General features: G+C 40.8%; 1 protein-coding gene across 3 annotated transcripts in view; it reads left to right on the top strand.

The window, feature by feature from the left end:
- The window catches only part of MGAT4A (alpha-1,3-mannosyl-glycoprotein 4-beta-N-acetylglucosaminyltransferase A), a 124,531-nt gene extending 106,301 nt beyond the window's left edge, over positions 1-18,230 (top strand). For all 3 annotated transcript variants that reach the window (XM_044263875.1, XM_044263873.1, XM_044263874.1), the window contains exons 13-16: positions 3,040-3,118; positions 3,835-3,901; positions 12,104-12,216; positions 12,365-18,230. In XM_044263875.1, the coding sequence (XP_044119810.1) occupies positions 3,040-3,118; positions 3,835-3,901; positions 12,104-12,216; positions 12,365-12,391 (286 nt within the window). In that variant the 3' untranslated portion in view covers positions 12,392-18,230. The remainder of the gene's footprint in view (positions 1-3,039; positions 3,119-3,834; positions 3,902-12,103; positions 12,217-12,364) is intronic.

Genomic DNA, 18,230 nt, shown 5'->3' with positions numbered 1-18,230 from the left:
CCTTTTGTGTCTTCTTCAATTTCTTTCATGAGAAAACACAGTTCTTTTAAAATCAGAGTATATCTGAATTTTCTCAGAGTTCATGGAGAGACCCCGCCACCTTGCCTAGAATAGGGAAAAGGAATCACTTTTGACTTGCACAATAATGGACTTGCTGGGGGGTGGGTAAAGCAGAAGTTGTATTTATCAGTACAGAAATTAAGTGGTAGGGAAAATATTTTCTGACTACATATGATATGTTTTGATTACATAAAAGTTTTAAAATACAAAAAAATGAGGGAAAAAATCACAACCCCATAGATACCACTGTGATCATATTGGCACTTTCTACCTTGAAAGCCATTATGGTCTGTATGTAATTTTATGTCTTATATTTTCCATCATAATTTGTCATAAATGATTTGTAAACATTTTTAATACCTTTTTTAAAAGATATTTTTATTTATTTATTTGACACAGAGAGAGATTACAAGTAAGCAGAGAGAGGGGGAAGAAGGCTCCCCGATGAGCAGAGAGCCTGATGTGGGGCTTGATCCCAGGACTTTGAGACCACAACCTGAGCCGAAGGGAGGGGCCCAACCCACTGAGCCACCCAGGTGCCCCTTGTAAACATTTTAATAGTTGCACATTCTCCCCACTGTCGGCTATACCACATTTACTTCTGATACTAAACTTTGTAGATCATACTGACTCTTCCGCTGTAATCTCATAGTAAACACCTCTGAATCAGTCTGTCTGAGTGGCAAATTCTGTCCATCATTCCTTTCTTAAAAGTGGCTTTCTGGGGCACCTGGGTGGCTCAGCGGGTTAGAGCCTCTGCCTTCGGCTCAGGTATGATCCCAGAGTCCTGGGATCGAGCCCCACATCGGGCTCTCTGCTCACCAGGGAGCCTGCTTCCCCCTCTCTCTCTACCTGCCTCTCTGCCTACTTAAGATCTCTGTCTGTCAAGTGAATAAATAAAATCTTTAAAAAAAATATGAGGAAGTGGTGATGCAACATGGGGGCTTAAGTGGGTAGGAGAAGAATCCATGAAACAAGATGGGATAGGGAGGGAGACAAACCATAAGTGACTCTTAATCTCACGAAACAAACTGTGGGTTGCTGGGGGGAGGGGGGTTGGGAGAAGGGGGGTAGGGTTATGGACATTGGGGAGGGTATGTGCTTTTGGATAAATTGGAAAGGGAGGTGAACCATGAGAGACTATGGGCTCTGTAAAACAATCTGAGGGGTTTGAAGTGGCGGGGGGGGGGAGGTTGGGGTACCAGGTGGTGGGTATCATAGAGGGCACGGCTTGCATGGAGCACTGGGTGTGGTGAAAAAATAATGAATACTGTTTTCCTGAAAATAAATAAATTGGAGAAAAAAAAAGTGGCTTCCTCTGTTTTGTATTTGTCTGTAGCTGAGGTCATGAGTGGCCCATAAGTTATAGCAGGTAGCATTTCAAGTCAAAGATGTCTTTTAAAAAAAGGTGTCTCTCTTGGGACGCCTGGGTGGCTCAGTTGGTTAAGCAGCTGCCTTCAGCTCAGGTCATGATCCTAGTGTCCTGGGATCAAGTCCCACATCGGGCTCCTTGCTCGGCAGGGAGCCTGCTTCTCCCTCTGCCTCTGCCTGCCATTCTGTCTGCCTGTGCTCGCTCTCTCTCCCTCTCTCTCTCTGACAAATAAATAAAATCTTTAAAAAAAAAAATAAATAAATAAATAAAATAAAAAAAAATAAAAAAGGTGTCTCTCATCTGAAAACATTGGAATTAATCTTTGGCGTAGCCTAGAGGGAGCTGAGGGTGCCCTTCCCTCTGTAACACTGGAAAATCTGGTCTTCATCCCAGATGATTTCTGCCCACCAATACCATACTGTATACCGTTAGCCTCCTGTCACTGCTCCTTGCTGAGTACTTTGAATAGGCAGGGTATTTTGTCAGTTCTCATAAACTCATAAACTTGCTACAGTCCTGTGAGGCGGGTGAGAATCTCTGCACTTTTAAAAGAAACTCAGGTTCAGGAAGCTAATGTAACTTGCTAAATGTGAGAATTCTCTTAATGAGAGACTAAATGAGAGACTTAGGGTTTGGATCCAGGTCTTTCTAAATCTAAACTTTTAACCGTTTAACTTAGTTAAAGTTGTTTTCTATCTTTTCTTTTTTTAAGATTTTATTCATTTATTTGACAGGGAGAAAGCAAGCACAAGTGGGCAGAGAGGCAGGCAGAGAGAGAGGGAAAAGCGGGCTCCCCACTGAGCAAGGAGCCTGGTGTGGGGACTCGATCTCAGGACCCTGGGATCATGACCTGAACTGAAGGCAGCCGCATAACAGACTGAGCCACCCAGGCGCCCCTAAACTTAAGTTTTCAGTTTAGATTTAGATATGCTTTGCATGCCCTGTCTGGGTTTTTCACCCGCCCTCCCTCCCTCCTTTCCCCACATACACTTACACATACACTGGTTTTCAGGGTGTCAGAACCTGAGGACATTATCCTCATACCCCGGGAATATTTTAGATTGATCATAGTTGCTATTCAGATGTTTGTTCTTAGTGATAAGTGGAATTATTCAGATATTTGGAATTGGTTAATTTACTCTCAGGCTCCTAATACTGAAATTATTTGCATTGGATAAGGCTAGTCTTTGAACTTGCCATGGCTCATGGCCGTCCTGGTGAAAATTTTCTCGGGCACAAGATACAGTAGTATTCTGTAGGTGCTGCAGCTTCAATTACTCCTTGAGAGTAGTGTATGTTTAAAACGGTGTGAACCACAGCCTAAATCTGTCTTTTTTTTTTTTTGAAGTCTGTAAAATACATTATTTCATCAAGTACCACACATGCCCCTTCTGATGGAAGGAATTAACACATCCCCTCAGGGTTGCATCCTTGAGTTTTTAGGTTCCCTGCAACTATTCGGAACAGTAACATGCCCTCGCTACGCGCCCTGGTGCAGTCCCTGCTCAACCCAAGCATTGCTGGGAAAACTCACTATGAGGTGAGGCCGTCTTCCTGAATCTTCGTCAAGTCTAGTCTGACTCATACTTTTATGTTTGTCTTTTCAGTTACTTGTTCCACAGCGGCAACCAAGAACATCCAGGAGATATCCTGCTCAACACAACTGTGGAAGTTTTGCCTTTAAAGGTATGCCTGTTTTTTCCCCTAAGTCTTCAGAACTAAGACCAGGAGACTTGGTTTGAGGTTATCCTTACTGACAAGGTGAAAGAAAATTCTCTCGTTTGCAGGACCTTCATGACAAGCAAGATTAATTTTTTTTTTTTTTGAAATATGGAACACTTAGTATATGTCCCATCTGTCTTATTCATAGGGCCTCTATTTTGTTTCCTGTTGGAAAATAACGTGGAAGTTCCTACTAGGAAAATAAGTGAATCATCATTTTACTTTAATGCTTAACTGGTGTTTATATTTTGAGTCCCAAATGCCATGTGGTTTTAATGCCTGTTGTTTAATACACAAAATTAATTTACTGGTCTTTAAGGAGTGCTTAGTTTTCTTTCAGGTTAACACAGTTTTTTATTTTTAATGAACCCTATTAAATTGGTTTAAATTTAAATTAATTAAAATTTAAATGTTCTAATCAATGTATCATTATCTGTATTTATTTATATTTATATATTTAAATTTTCTAACCAATCTAGAAAGATACATAGATTCAGATATTTATAATATAAAAGAATATTTGTATTGATAAACTTTTTAAGAGTCAAGACTGAGATGACATTTTTCTTTTTTAGAAATAGCTGAGCTGCAAACATCACTTTTATGTTTATTAAGATATATTAGATCTGTTGTAAATAGAAGTAATGATTTGCAAAGTTAATGTTTTTGTTCTATTTTAGAGTGAAGGTTTGGAAATAAGCAAAGAAACCAAAGACAAACGATTAGAAGATGGTTATTTCAGAATAGGTAATACCTCCTACTTTAACCTAGTAGAATGTCCTTGACTTTTCTGGACTAACTCCTAAGTAATTATAACTTCTCGTTGGATGTTAAGCACTTTAGGGTTATAGTTACCAATGTCCTCCCAAGTTGTGTGGGTTCTTGTGTTTCATACTTTAATTGTCTTGACCCAACCAGGATTTCAGATCAGAGGTTCATTTGTTGGTTCCTCTTTCTCTCCCCACCTGCTGTTTCATGGTTGATAGTCACTGCTAGATCCTCTGCCTTCAGCTGCCTCCTGCCCTCTCTGACCGGGCGATGGTAGCTACTTGCAAGGTCCCAGCAATATCCATGTGCCAGAAGCTCTGTGCCTTTAGCCCCTGCCTCCTTCCTGAGCTTCAGGTCTGTTCTGAGATGCTTGCTCTCTCTCTCTCTTTAAGGATTTTATTTACTTATTTGAGAGAGAGAAAGAAAGAGAGAGCACCAAAGCAGAGGGGGTGGGGATAAGGGAGAAGCAGGCCACCTGCAGAGCAGAGAGCCCCATGCAGGACTCGATTCCAGGACCCTGAGATCATGACCTGAGCCGAAGGCAGACGCCCGGGCACCCCCTGAGATGCTTTCTGACATGGCCACACAGCCATTGGCTCTGAGCATCTGTGCCAGGGTCGTAGCTTTCGGCCACCATAGTTTTTGCTATCACTGTTCACTTGGTTGCCTAAGCCCAATCTTGGGAGACACCCTGAACACACACCCCACTTTGTACTGTCTGTTAGCATAAAACAGGTCCATCTGGGAATGCCCAGTCACCTGCCCTGGGCTGGTGCTCAGGCCTCTGCCTCTTGGTCTGGGCCGGAGAAGGACTGCCTCTCCCTGCGCCCTTCCACTCGCTTTGCCCGGAACCCCAGCCGTTGCCTTGCTAAAGCGTCCCTGTTGCCACGATGTTAGCCTGGAGAGAGATCTTAACGCCTTTCCATGATCACATTCCTTAGCTTCCATCCACTTTCACATCATGTTCGCTTTGACTCTCAGTTTCCCTTGTCCTGAGTCTCTTGTTCTCTCATGCTCCTTGCGCTCATGTGCAGCTGTGCCTCTGGCCATTTTCTCCACCTGATATTTCTCCTAATGAAGGCTTTCTCCTTTTCTGTTGAACACTGCAGCTGCCCCTCTTGTCTGCTCTTCCTAACACACTGCGTGCGCTTTACTGTGTGGCCTTGCCATGTCACAGGGCGGTCCCCTGTCACAGCGCGGTCGCCTGTCCCAGTGCAGTCCCGCGCACTTGGCGGGGAAGGCAGGCGGCGATGGCCCTTGGCTGTCTCTTGCAGTTAACATACGCTCTGTTGCTGGATGGGTGTCAACTCAGTGAATGAGGATGTATTTTCTTTTTCTTAAAAGTAATGCTTTTCTTAGTGGTAGGCAGAAGAGAATATTGGTAAGTTTACACTGTAGGTGTACAGGACAGATACAATCAGAAAACTGTCTTGAGAGTTTTCACATCTGGTGTGTCATGGTTTCTGCTACAAGGTTGTGTGATAACCCTAGTTTTTGTGTAGTTTTGGTGGATAGATGAGTTTCATTATTTTCATATTTGGGTTATGTCTAGAAATGTACAAAAACTCGGCTGCATATCCAAGACATTTATTAACCCTATTACTTGTCCGTTATTTAGTTTCTGAGACTGTTGTGTTCTAGATTAGGAAAGCATAGGAAATTGACCATCAGTAGCAACTTGAAGATAATGACCATCTAAGACAACAGCTCAAACATGTTTAGAACAGAAGAGAAAGTGTAAACCAGCCAGCCTAGGACCTTGTATAACGAAAAGGTGCATCAGAAACACGGAGCAACTGATTTCTTTCAACTGAGTATGAAACAATTCCACTCCCTTAAGTATGCCTTAGTGGAATAGCTTCGCAGACCTTCCTCATAGTGGAACAGCCGTACCTGGAGAAAATTATTTTCAAAAAAATAGAGCAGAGGGAGAGACATTACTCAGGAAAATCTGAATCTGAGTAGGAACGTGAAGAGTCTGTGGCCTTCGGCACCTGCCCCGCCGCGTTCCCCGCACTGCCTGAGCTCAGTGAGACTGGAGCTCTATTCTCGACACTTTCTAGTCGGTCCCAGTTGTGAGGCAAAGAGCCCTGTCAGAGAAACACTGGAAGGACAGACGGGTGCGCAGTCGGGGTGTGGTAGGAGGGGGAGCCCCACAGGGCGTGACCCTGCAAGTCTCGGCCAGTACTGGGAATTGGGAGTTCTGATTACTCTCCAGTAAGCTCCTCCTTCCTTTCCCCCTTCTTTCCTGTCTCTCAGTGTGGACCTACCAGTTCACTGGGTCAAGAACAAAAATTAAATTTCTTGTTCGGGAAGCTGGTACAGGCACGTGGCACCAAACGCAAACCTGAAAACATGAATTTCAGCCTCCTCTGCTCTTCTTTTCCGTCCTCCCCAGTGCTTCCCAGAGGCAGTTCCTTTAAGGCTTTGTGTCCTTCTAGAAGTTATCTGTTCAGAAATGAAGAGATACGAGTATATTCTTTAAAAACACACAGTCACACAGGAATGATAACATGCTGTACGTCCTTTGTTCTGCATCTTTTCCCGGATCAAATACACAAGTATTATATATGAAAGAGGAACATTCCAAAAGGTTGTAACATTTCAGATGCACAGAAGATACAAATAATAATGTAATGAGCATCTGTGTGTTTGGCTTAAGATCTGCCAATTCAGTTGTTCTTCCCTAATACCTTCTTTCCCCCTCCCACCCAAGGAGAACTACTGTCCTAAGGTTTGTGGTTACCGTTTGCATGTCCACTTCTACTATGTATGTACGATGTATTCCTGAACAACACACAGTGTTATTTCGCTTGTTAAATCTGAGCGAAATAATAACCTTCCGTAGTCTACAGTTTCTTTTCTCTCCCCATCATGAGATTCATCCATGTGGATGCGTGTATCTTTGGCTCGTTCATTTACTGGCTGTGTAAATGTTCACAGTGGATATATCACTGTCTGTCCTCCTGTTTGTTTATAAAGTTTGTTTCCTTTGTCTCCCATTATAAAGAATGCTTGTTTGAACAGTTCTGCACATGTATGAGAGTGCAAGCAGGTCCTTAGCTACATTATCCTCTGCTATACTTTACTCTTCGTATTCTTTCTTCATTCTTTTAATTGGCTGCCTAGTATTTCCATGGGTTAACATATCAAAATTCGCATAGCCGGTCCCCTAGTGGTGGATGGTTGTTAGCAGTTTTTGCTACAATTTGTAGTCTTTTGGACATGTGAGAGTATAGCTGCAGGATAAAATCCTGGGTGAAACTGTTTTTGATGTTGTTGTTTTTAAAGATTTTATTTATTTGACAGAGAGAGATCACAAATAGGCAGAAAGGCAGGCGGGGGTGGGGGCGGGGAAGCAGGCTCCCTGCAGAGCAGAGAGCCCGATGTGGGGCTTGATCCCAGGACCCCGAGATCATGACCTGAGCTGAAGGCAGAGCCTTAACCCACTGAGCCACCCAGGTGCCCGTGTTGTTTTTTTTTTTTAAAGATTTACCTATTTAAAGAGTGTATGCATGCACACAGAGGGAAAGCACACGTAGAGAGAAAGAGTCTTCAGCAGATTCCCCACGGACCCTGGAGCCTAACACAGGGCTCAGTCTCACAACCCTGAGATCACAACCTGAGCCACAACCAAGAGTTGGTTGCTTAGCTGACTGTCTCACTCAGGTGTGTCCTGGATACAGGTGTTTTAAAGAGGCCAGTTACACCATTAGGTAATTACCTTTCTAATTAAATGAGCTCATCAGATGATAGTATGATACCTCATTAAAGTGTTTCAAGTTTCACAGTATTTTTCAGCCCTAAGTTCCCTGCCTAACTCAATAATTCAGTAATACTTTTTTGTAGCATATACTTCCCACCCCAGTCTAGCCCCAAGCATGGACATACTTTCATGAAATAAGATTATTAATAGGGGCTCCTGGGTGGCCCAGTGGGTTAAGCCTCTGCCTTCAGCTCAGGTCATGATCTCAGGGTCCTGGGATGGAGCCCCACATCGGGCTCTCTGCTCAGTGGGGAGCCTGCTTCCTCCTCTCTCTGCTTCCTCTCTCTGTGATCCTCTCGGTGATCTCTCTCTGGCAAATAAATGAGTAAGATCTTTTTTAAAAAAAAAAGATTATTAATAACTTTTAAATAAGAAATACATTTAATACTACAAGTCTTCTTGGGGGCACTTGGGTGCCTTAGTGAAATGTAGGACTCTTGATTTTGGTTCAGATTGTGATCTCAGAGTTGAGGGATTGAGCCTGACGTGGGGTTCTGCGCTCAGTGTGGAGTCCGCTTGTCTCTCTTCCTCTGCCCTGCCCTACCTCACATGTGTGCATTCTCTCTCTAAAATAAATAAATCTCTAAAAAACATATTACAGGTTTTCTCTGGTATGTTTTTCAGATTGAACTTCTCTTACTAAAAGCCTATCATTATTTTGTAAAACTCTAGGTTAGGCTGCATAATCTCCACACCAGATAGCCTCAGTCCTGCTCTGGCCCTCTTCCTCTTGGTTTTTTTCCCTCCCTACTTCCTGTTTTTGCTTAGAATGTTTAATTTTTTTTTTTTCGTTTTTATTTTTCAGTGGTTTTGAAAAAAATGAAAATTATATATTGTGACATGTAAAAATGATAAAAAGGTTTGATTTCAGTGTCCGTAAATAGTTATTGGAACATTTTATTGATGCTCGCTTACTTCTGTGCAGTCCATGCACTCTGACGCCCCAGCGGGTGAGAAGAGCCGAGAGTTTGCAGCCAAGAAGGAGGTGGTGCTGGGGCGCGCCAGGTAGTGGCAATGCAGTTACGATCTGACCGTGTCCCCGCACACCACCATCCTGTGACGTTTAAAAAATAATAATCATAATGATAACCAGTGCTCACACATGATGCCAAAAACTATGAAAGTGGACTTTGAATGTCAGTGCTTTTTAACCATGAAAATGTGGCGTATTTGATCAGATCGGATGGCAGATCGCCATGGTTATTACGCCGTGATGTGACAGCTGGTCTGGGGAACACATTGCCGTCCTGAGCACTCATGCTGTTCCCAACTCACAGGAAAGCAGAGGTCAGGAAATCAGAAGATTTAACGGACAGTATTTCATGACAGCAGAATTTCTTCCCAGAAATAAATGCCCATGAGGCTGTAACCAGAGTGAGTGGCGGGGTGACTTGGGTGTTAGCCAAGTAAATGAAGCCAATGACCAAGGGTATGTTACGTCGTATTTAATTGGAGCAGCCAAGATGTGTGTGCAGATAAAATAAACTTAAGACCATCAAGCTTTCACTCACAATCAACTGCTTGAAGAATTGAGGACACTGGGAACACGATCAGTCAGAAGACAAAGCAAGACCATTGACTGCCTAAGTGTTAATAATATGATATGGTATTTATAGCATTTGTTAACATAAACTACATGAAAACAAGAGAACACAAGACAGGAAGGTAACAACTAAATGTGTATCATTGTAAGATTATTACTAATTGGCAAAATAGAATTTTTTTGAAGTCAGACTGATACCTTAAATACATTGTACATAGTACATAGAGCACCAATAAATAATAAAGTGTATATATAAATATAAACATATATACACAAATAGGTAAATGGATATGTTTAAAAAAGGGGGGGAGTTGGAAAGAGAAAATAAATTTAAGCCCTAGAGTGCTTGAAGGTTTCCTCCCCATTGTAAATTGAAGAATTAATATTTATGTAACAGATATTCACATCTTGTTGGGAAAACAGCTTCCTTCATAGAAGGTGGAAAAAATACTGCAAATATTTTGTTATGCCAGCTGTTTATTCTTTCTAAAACCCCAATAGTGTCGTTTTCTTCAAAATTAATCCTGATTATCACTAAATGTTCTTTACTTAGTTGACTCCCAAATGCTTGACACTCCTTTTTTTTGTTTTTGTTCTTGTTTTTTTCCTGGTCTTTGTGCATTTTTGTGTGTGAGGGATTAGATACACTAATGCATTTTGTACCTTTTTGGATGGGGATATTTGTAAGATCACGGTCAGAAATCCTGCTAGTGCACAGTATCTGGGGGTATTTCAGTGCACAAAAAGTCATAACAAATATAATTGTATGTGGGAAATTGGATCTAGACCTGCAGTACAAAGAAAGCTTAAAAAATCTTCTTGCCCTAGGTAACAGTAGAAAACACTAGGTAACACTAGAAAAAAAAAAATAGGCTGAATTCTATCATTTCCATTAAAAACAAAACAAAACAAAACAAAAACAAAGCAAATTGTTTCCTGGTCTCTTGATGAGTTGATAGAGGTTATAGGTACTGCCTAGTTGTTATTTGGAGTCAGTGCCAACCTTGAAGTAACCGAAGCATTGGCCTCTGAAAAGTCTACATGGAACCAAGTACAGGCAAGAATATTCTCCAACAAGCTGAGAAAACACAAATTGAGTACAACCTGAAGTGAAATGTGTTACACTGAATGGTGGTGAAGATATCTATAAAGAAGAAGGCTTAGTTGGATACGTGTACAGAGCTTGTGGAAATGTAAGCAAAGCCAGTGGTTATTTTATTATTCATCTGGTACTTTATAGGAACTACTTGAATCTGTCATGTATCATTATTTTATTGAACCAGCAGCGTCATCAGTGAACTTGATTCATTCTCATGGACTCTGCCATGATCAGTTCTGTGAATTTTTGTCAGAAATAGAACTGAACAGTATGACCTTCTGGACCACACAGCAGCTCTGGGGCTTAGCTGTGATCAATTTTAAAATGAAAAAACAAAACAAAACAAAACAAAAAAAGAACTATTTTTTTTTTAAGCCCAGGAACATTACTGAAATTTTTTCCCAGGACTGCCCTTAACCACTATTATCTCTTAGAAAGTTAGTTTTTGGTGCAGACTTGATAACGTTTTATTCAAGCTAAAATTACAAGACAAAATAGCACTTCCGTGCAGACCTTTTATTCCAGCCAAGCCACTGATGACCGTGATTATTTGAGCTCCAATATCAGACTGATCAAGAAGCTTCCACCTGACTTTTGCTCAAAAGTGACTCATCTGCAGTGTAGTGACACTTGCAAGGCAAGTATTGAGGAGAAGAACCTAATGGAATTCCATGAATACCCTCCAAGTGATGAATATGCTCCGGTAAAATCACGAGCTAGTGGACTGATGTGTTTCGCAGCACCTAGGCTATGTGAAAGGAATTAGTCAAGATAAAATATGTAAAATCTCATGGATTCATATGAACAGATGAACATTTATGATCGATTTTAATGAGGAAGATCACTTTGAATCCCAGTTAATGAATGATGTTAACCAACCCTCCACCATCCTAAAAGGAATTATGTTTTTCTTGGTACACCTGCATGGTGGTTCTTATCATTTGAATTTCATCAATAAAAATTTTGTGGACATTTTTTTCCCCACTTCCCGTGTAGAAGTGCCAACCTGATATCTTTACTTTTCCTCTTAGTCCACAAAGCCCAAAATATTTACCATCTATCCTGTGTAATAAAAGGGTTGCCAGCTCCTGGCTTAGAGAAACATGGCCAAGAACAAACCATTTGTCTGTCACTTTTTCCATTGCATTTTGTTGTTTTAAGAAATTCCTCACAGCATGAAAAATTGGATATAGAGCATGCTACCTTCTTATAGAACCTCTTGGTCCTAGCTTTTTCAACTTGTCATTTGTAATAGCAGTTTTCTATTAGAACCTCCTGGAGGAGGTATCACTTCTTAATTCCTTCTAGATGTGACATGGGAACGGATACATACAGATTGAGTGCCTGCTCAAGGCCAACCATTATATGTTATGTCTGAAAGCACTGAAATTTGCTATTACTGACTTAACCTTAAAGAGTTGGACTGAGCCATGGTACAGAGTACACTTTGGTAAGGTTTGGTTAAGTCACATTTTATTAAAAACCTGCATGTTAAAATATTTTTGATGCAAGAACATACACACACACATTTAATTTGCAGTAAGAGAAAGTATAGCTCTGCCTCTCTTACTAGGTGCTTCTAATATAAGCATACACTTCGTGAGAAATTTGAAAGTTCAATAAAAGTAGAAAGAAGGGGGAAAATTCACCCAGGCCCGTCTTGACGACACCCACTGGAAATGTTTTGGTGTTTTTCTTCCCTGTTTTAAGTCCATGATACTTTATGCTTGCTGATTTCAGGCTATCCAACACATGTTGATTTTTCTTTTGAAGGAAAATTTGAGAATGGTGTTGCCGAAGGAATGGTGGATCCTAGCCTAAACCCCATTTCAGCCTTTCGACTTTCAGTTATTCAGAATTCTGCCGTTTGGGCCATTCTTAATGAGGTAAGACAACGTGTGCTGTCAATGATACAGCTTAGATAGTACGTTGTTGTTGGTTTTCTGTGGGGTTTTTTTTGTGTTTTTTTTTTTTAACCACATTTTTATTTTATGCATAAGGCCTTTATTGTACTCTCATTATTTTGTATTTCAGATTCATATTAAAAAAGTCACCAACTGATCATCTGCTAAGAAACCAGTACATTTTTTTCCTGTGAATTTGTTAATTAAAGATAGTTAAGCATGTACCTTTTTTTTTTTTTTTTTTTTTACTTGAACACTACCTCTTGTGAAATCTACTGTAGATAAAATGATTGTCATTTCCACTTGGAAAGTGAAGCTCCCATGGATAATTGCATTCATTCGAACCTAAGCTGTCCTCCAATTTTAACTTGACTCAAACATTTTACAGTTATGACAGCCTGTTAATATGACTTGTACTATTTTGGTATTATACTAATACATAAGAGTTGTACATATTGTTACATTCTTTAAATTTGAGAAAAATTAATGTTAAATACATTTTATGAAGGGGGTACTTTTGAAGTTCATTTATTTTACTATTATAGACCCTCTTTTATAGATTATCAGGGATTATATATATATATAAATATATAAATATACATAAAAATGTTATGGAGTTAATTTATTAGAAACATTTAAGAAGTACATATTTTTGTGCAGTAAATTTTTGAATCAATACTTTTTTTGAAAAGTTACCTTGCTTTTTTAAGTTCTTTCTATATTTTTCTTTGGAAATGCAAACATTACAAACGAATGCCATTTTTCAAATGCACTGCCATTTAAGAATGATTCTAGATTGATTTCCTAACTGAAGTACTTTTATAATTGCAGTGATTCTGAACAAAATATTTTCAAAGGCATTTGTCATTCCTTAAAGCCAAGATTTTAAAGACCAACGTCCTTCTTGAGGGTTATTTTACTATACTGTTTATGGTGTAAAAAAAAAAAATCAGTCTGATAAACTTTAATGTGCAGGGGTCATGCATTCAGCCCAAATTATCATGGACTCAACTCATTACATTCCCTCTGATATGTAAGATGACAAACTTTTTTCTTTTTAAATCTGTGTCTTTAATCCATGAGTTAGATGCATTATCTCTTGTTGATCCTTTTATATCTGCACCCATTTAGTGAGTTCTGACAAAATGTTTTCCAGGTGATGTTATTGTATGAGTCAAAATCATTGAATTTTACAGAAAAAAATGTAATATTGGTTTTTAGGGAGAGATATTGTAGCAGTTGTATGTTTTTGCAAAGTGACTTGCTCTGTTGTCTTTATGAACTTACAGGTAAATTCATATCTGAAGAGCATTTATAGCTCTTAATCATGTAATTCCAAATGTTATTACTACTGGAAACAAAAAGACTATCAGCCTTAGCAATCAGCGATCTTTACAAAAGTATTTTACTTTTAAGAAGTTCGGAATGATCACCCTGAGCTCTCGGACTAGCCAGTGGCTGAGGCCTCCGGGGGCTGGAGCTGTCCACTGGTTGCCTCTTGCCTGGGGGAGCCTCCCGCGGTTACCCAGGATGCTGAACAAAGAGCTTCCAGACAGCCTTGTTTTCTGTACAGTATGTTGGAGTGAAAAATGTTGGGAAACACGGATAGGATACACTTCTTTCCATTACTCTTGTTGGAATCATCGTCAGTTACTTTCCTTAATTAAAAAGTTACACATGGCCACGAATAATTTTTATGTCCAAGTCTAATGAAACATTTTTGCTGGGCTTTTTAGATTTACTTTTCACTTTCTTTAATTTACTTTTTATGTTGTCCTTACATTTCCTTGGCCTGATGCCCACAGGCCAATTTCATTTGAGAAGAATAACCTTTCATTGTAAAACTTTGGCAGCTGTTGAATATTATGGACTGCTAGAACCACCAAGTATCGGGAGAGAAACCCCTGGGTGGGTTAAGAAGTCCTCTGCTCTCCTTGCTTCCCCAGGAGCCCACTCTGATTTTAGGGAGAAGGAGCATGCGCTGAAGATCAGGGAGGTGACCATGACTGCAGCTCCTTGCCCTTAGGGCTGCTTGGACTTTAGACTGGTGAGCCATACCAGCCGGCTTCTTCCGGTGCTTCCTCTCAGCCTCCCCTCCCAGGTTTCGCTCACCCCTCCTGTTCCCGGGAATACTTGGAGCCAAATCTCACCCCCTTGCAGACTCTCTCATGCACTCCTCCCCATGAATTGTTACCAGTGCCTAGTAGTGCCAGGAATAGGGCCTGGCACGTGGCAGGTCCCCTGCCCAGGTCTGGACGAGGGGACCAACTGTTCCAGCCCACACTCCTCTTTCTTTTTAACTCCCTTTATCAACATTGCTTGCCATACACTTACATACATACACACTCAGCTGTTGAGTTTTGGTTGTTCCTGGCGAGTGTGTATTATGTGTGCGCACACGTTCTCCCACCTGTCAGGTTTCCAGGCAGGCCTGTAACTCATCCTTCCTGTGCTCCGATCATCTCCTTGTTGGTCTTTCCCTGCCCCCACTTCCTCCTGAGGCCATTAGAAACAGCCCTGCTTTCCTTAAGCAAGACACTGTAGGGTAACTCTGGAGAGGAGTTGGGGAGCAAATCTGGGGACAGAACAGTGGAGGGGGTGAAGAGTACCTGGGACTGAGGGAAGGATATGTATTTGGCCTCGAGAGGACACTGAACCACTTGTATCCGAATAGTGAGTGGGGACACTGTCCTGTGGTGTCCAGTATTTAATTATTAACATATAGAGATAAACCTGGTTTGCATCTGGTATGCATTTCATGTAAACTGTTGAGACTAGAGCTGTGCTGTTCTGAGCAGTTGCCAGTAGACACATAGTGGGTGTGTAAATTTAAATTAGTAAGATCTTTAGCGCCTCAGTCACACTAGCTACGTTCAGGTGCTCATCAGCCACATGTGGCTCGTGGCCCCTGACTGGACAGCACAGATAGCCTTCTGTCACTGCAGAAAGTTCTGTTGGGCCAGCACTGTGTCAGGAGTGCTAATGCGAACACTTGGGAAACCAGAGGAACGAGTTCTGACTACGAGGACGAAAGCAGATGTGCAGAATATATCACAGTGCAGACGGCGAGTATCGTAGGCAAGAAGGTTGAGGACTGTTTCCCGGATTCTGAGACCCCAGATTTCGGAGTTCTCTGCTCTTAAGTCTCACGTGCTCTTTCCAGCACGCGCGGAGGCCCTACCGTGCAGTCCGACGAGAACAGTGGTTTCAGGCAGTGAGATTGAAAAGCTCTGGAAAAAGTGAGTGTGTGTTGGATGATTCAGCAGGCAGGCTGTAGAAACATGTGTGTTAATTCAACCGTGGAGAGGTCTTTGGAAAAGGTATGGCTTTTCAGGTCACTCGTGGCACCAGTATGTGATCAGGTGTCTTTATTTCAAAACCTTCAGCAACGTACTGAAGGCTTCTTTTCAATCTGTTACTGTCACCAAAAGGCGGTCTCCCATTAGTACTGTCCTCAAAGGCAAGTTTGGTTAATGTGGAAACCGCATGTCTGGCACGGTTGCTCTCATTAGTGGCACTGTTTGTACTAGCCACAATTCTGCAGATGACCCTCAGGTACCGTAGATGCCGTCCTCCCTCTTTGTGTGTGGGTGGAAGCCATGACTATCACCCATAATCATGTTCAGCTAATCTGTGTGAGCCCTTTAAAAGCAGGGTTTTCTCAGGCTGGTAGCATAAGTCAGATTCAAAGCAGAAGGACTCAAGGCACCACTGCTGATGTAAGATGGAGGGGCCACAGGAGAAGAAATGTAGTTGCCTGTCAGGAGCTGAGAGAGGCCTCCATCGACAGCCACAGGAACCGGAACTTCAGCCCTACCAACACAGGAACTCCATCAGTTAATGAACCGAGTAAGCTTGCAGCTAGAGTCTTCTCCATCAGATGAGAGCCCAGCTCTGCCACCCCCATGACTCCAGCCTTGTGAGACCCTATGCAGAGAACTTGAATCAAACCCGCCCTGACTTCTGGCCTGCGGAACTGTGAGATAATAAATAGGCATTGTTTTAAGCCTCTGAATTTGTGGTGATTTGTTATGCAGCAATAGAGAATGAATATAGTATTTAAAAGAGGTGAGGAGGAAAAGTCTTCATACTTGATTCTCTGGAGTTGGGAGATTTTGATAACCACGTGAGTTAAGTCTTACACTAGCAAACTTACAACTGGGCTGCCTCTGGGGTTTCTCTGCCTGAGAATCTTTAGTAGTCTTGATTGGAAGTTTGTTGCCAAAAACTTAGAGTATCTAAGCAATGTTTTCTAAAACAAAAATAAAAACAAAAAACCCTGCTAGGACAGGACTGTTCTCATTCCAGAAGGAGGACCCATGGTATATGGAATCTTCTTCCTGGGAGAGGTATGTATTTGTGATTTTTCTGCTCTGAGCCTGTTCAGTATATTATTTAAGAATCATGAACAGTGGTATTCTAAATATTAGGAGAGGAAAAAAAAACAAAAAACTCTGCCTTTACAGAAGGATAATCTACTCTGCATTGAACGAACTTTTTTTTTTTTTAACCCCAAGCTGACTTTATTGTATAAGCACAGATCAAATCCTGTATGTGCCAACCAAATTTTTGTACTTTGCAGGTATTTTCTAAAATACCTGTCTGCTTCCAAGCCATTAATTGCTATTGAAGCTTGTTATTTTGGTTTTGTACATTAATTTTTGTGCTTATTTTTACTATATCACCATACCCTTGATTGAAGAACAACACAGCTAAAGGGAAGAAAATGAGAGGCTAAGACTGTCAAAAAGTCAGAAATTGGAGTCCTAATCATCTTTGTGTTCTAGAGAAACCCAGATATCCCAGCTCTTTCTTTTATAGAAAAGGAAACTTTTCTAAGCTGTGTAGCATTATAGTGTGTTAAATTTGATAGCTGTACAATTTTAATTATTAATCTTGATAGATGCCATAACCAGTATGCTTTATTTCTTCAATGCATGTGAACACACAATGCTAAAAAGACTACAACGACAGTATTTAAAAAAAAAAAAAAAAGGATTTGTTATATATATCCCTATCACCAGTACCTATATGTAAACTCTTCTTGCCTGAAACACTCCACCTTTTTTGGGCACTAATTAGATCATGTTCAAGGAGACAAATGGGAAAGAGCAGAGCTGGCACTTGTGTGTGTGTGTGTGTGTGTGTGTGAAGAATTTAGAAGACGTTCAAGAAAGTAAGCTGGGCATTGAATGGAAAGCACTTTGTGCAAAGTATCATTCCTAGTGTTCACACTGCTGTAAAAATGTGAATAGTGGTGCTAAAATTGTTTTCCAAATAAGGATTGTTTGTTGTGGGGAATATTTAATGATACTCTTGAACATTAGGGAGGCTACTTTATATATCACTTGCTCCTAGTTGTTTCTTGGTATTAGTAATTAGCAAATCCCTCTGGAGTCAAAGGTTCGGTACTTTAGTGTGATTAGCCTTCCATTATTTGAAATGCTCGGTTTGCTGAAATTGGGTGAAAATACCTTTAGAAGACCTATTCTCTGAGCCTTAAAAATGGCTGATATCGACAGTACTGTAAGATGCACTGCCAGCAGCTTTGATACTTTTCATTTCAGTAAAGACAGTGATGTTTTCTAAGAAAGATTTAGAAATCAGCTGACTGAACGTAACAATTTTGTTTCATTTATGAAATGAAAAACTAATGTGTTTCTCATCAAAAACACTGTTTGGAAACGTCATAGATGTTTCTGAAAGCACCCCTTAGAGAAGGTGCCTGAGGAATTGCTTTTCCAGGCTGTACCAGATTTTTTTTTCCTCCTTAAATGTATTGTACATATTTTCCTTAAAATGTTTTCATTGGGTGAATGGGTAATATCTGTAGTAATAATATTTTAGGTACCTGTTAAGATTTTTAAAGGAAGATTATTTCCAAATTTGCTGCTATAATTGAAAACCTATTAACTGGTCCTGTTGACTGTGCCTTTCATTACTGGTTCTCTGTGCCACAACCGTTCATGTGTTTGGAATAAAGATGTTTAAGAAGC

This window comes from Neovison vison, chromosome 8, assembly GCF_020171115.1.
Source record: "Neovison vison isolate M4711 chromosome 8, ASM_NN_V1, whole genome shotgun sequence".
NCBI classification, from domain to species: Eukaryota; Metazoa; Chordata; class Mammalia; order Carnivora; family Mustelidae; genus Neogale; species Neogale vison.
The sequence above is the reverse complement of the archived record's forward strand: the minus strand, read 5'-3'. Positions and strand labels throughout refer to the sequence as shown.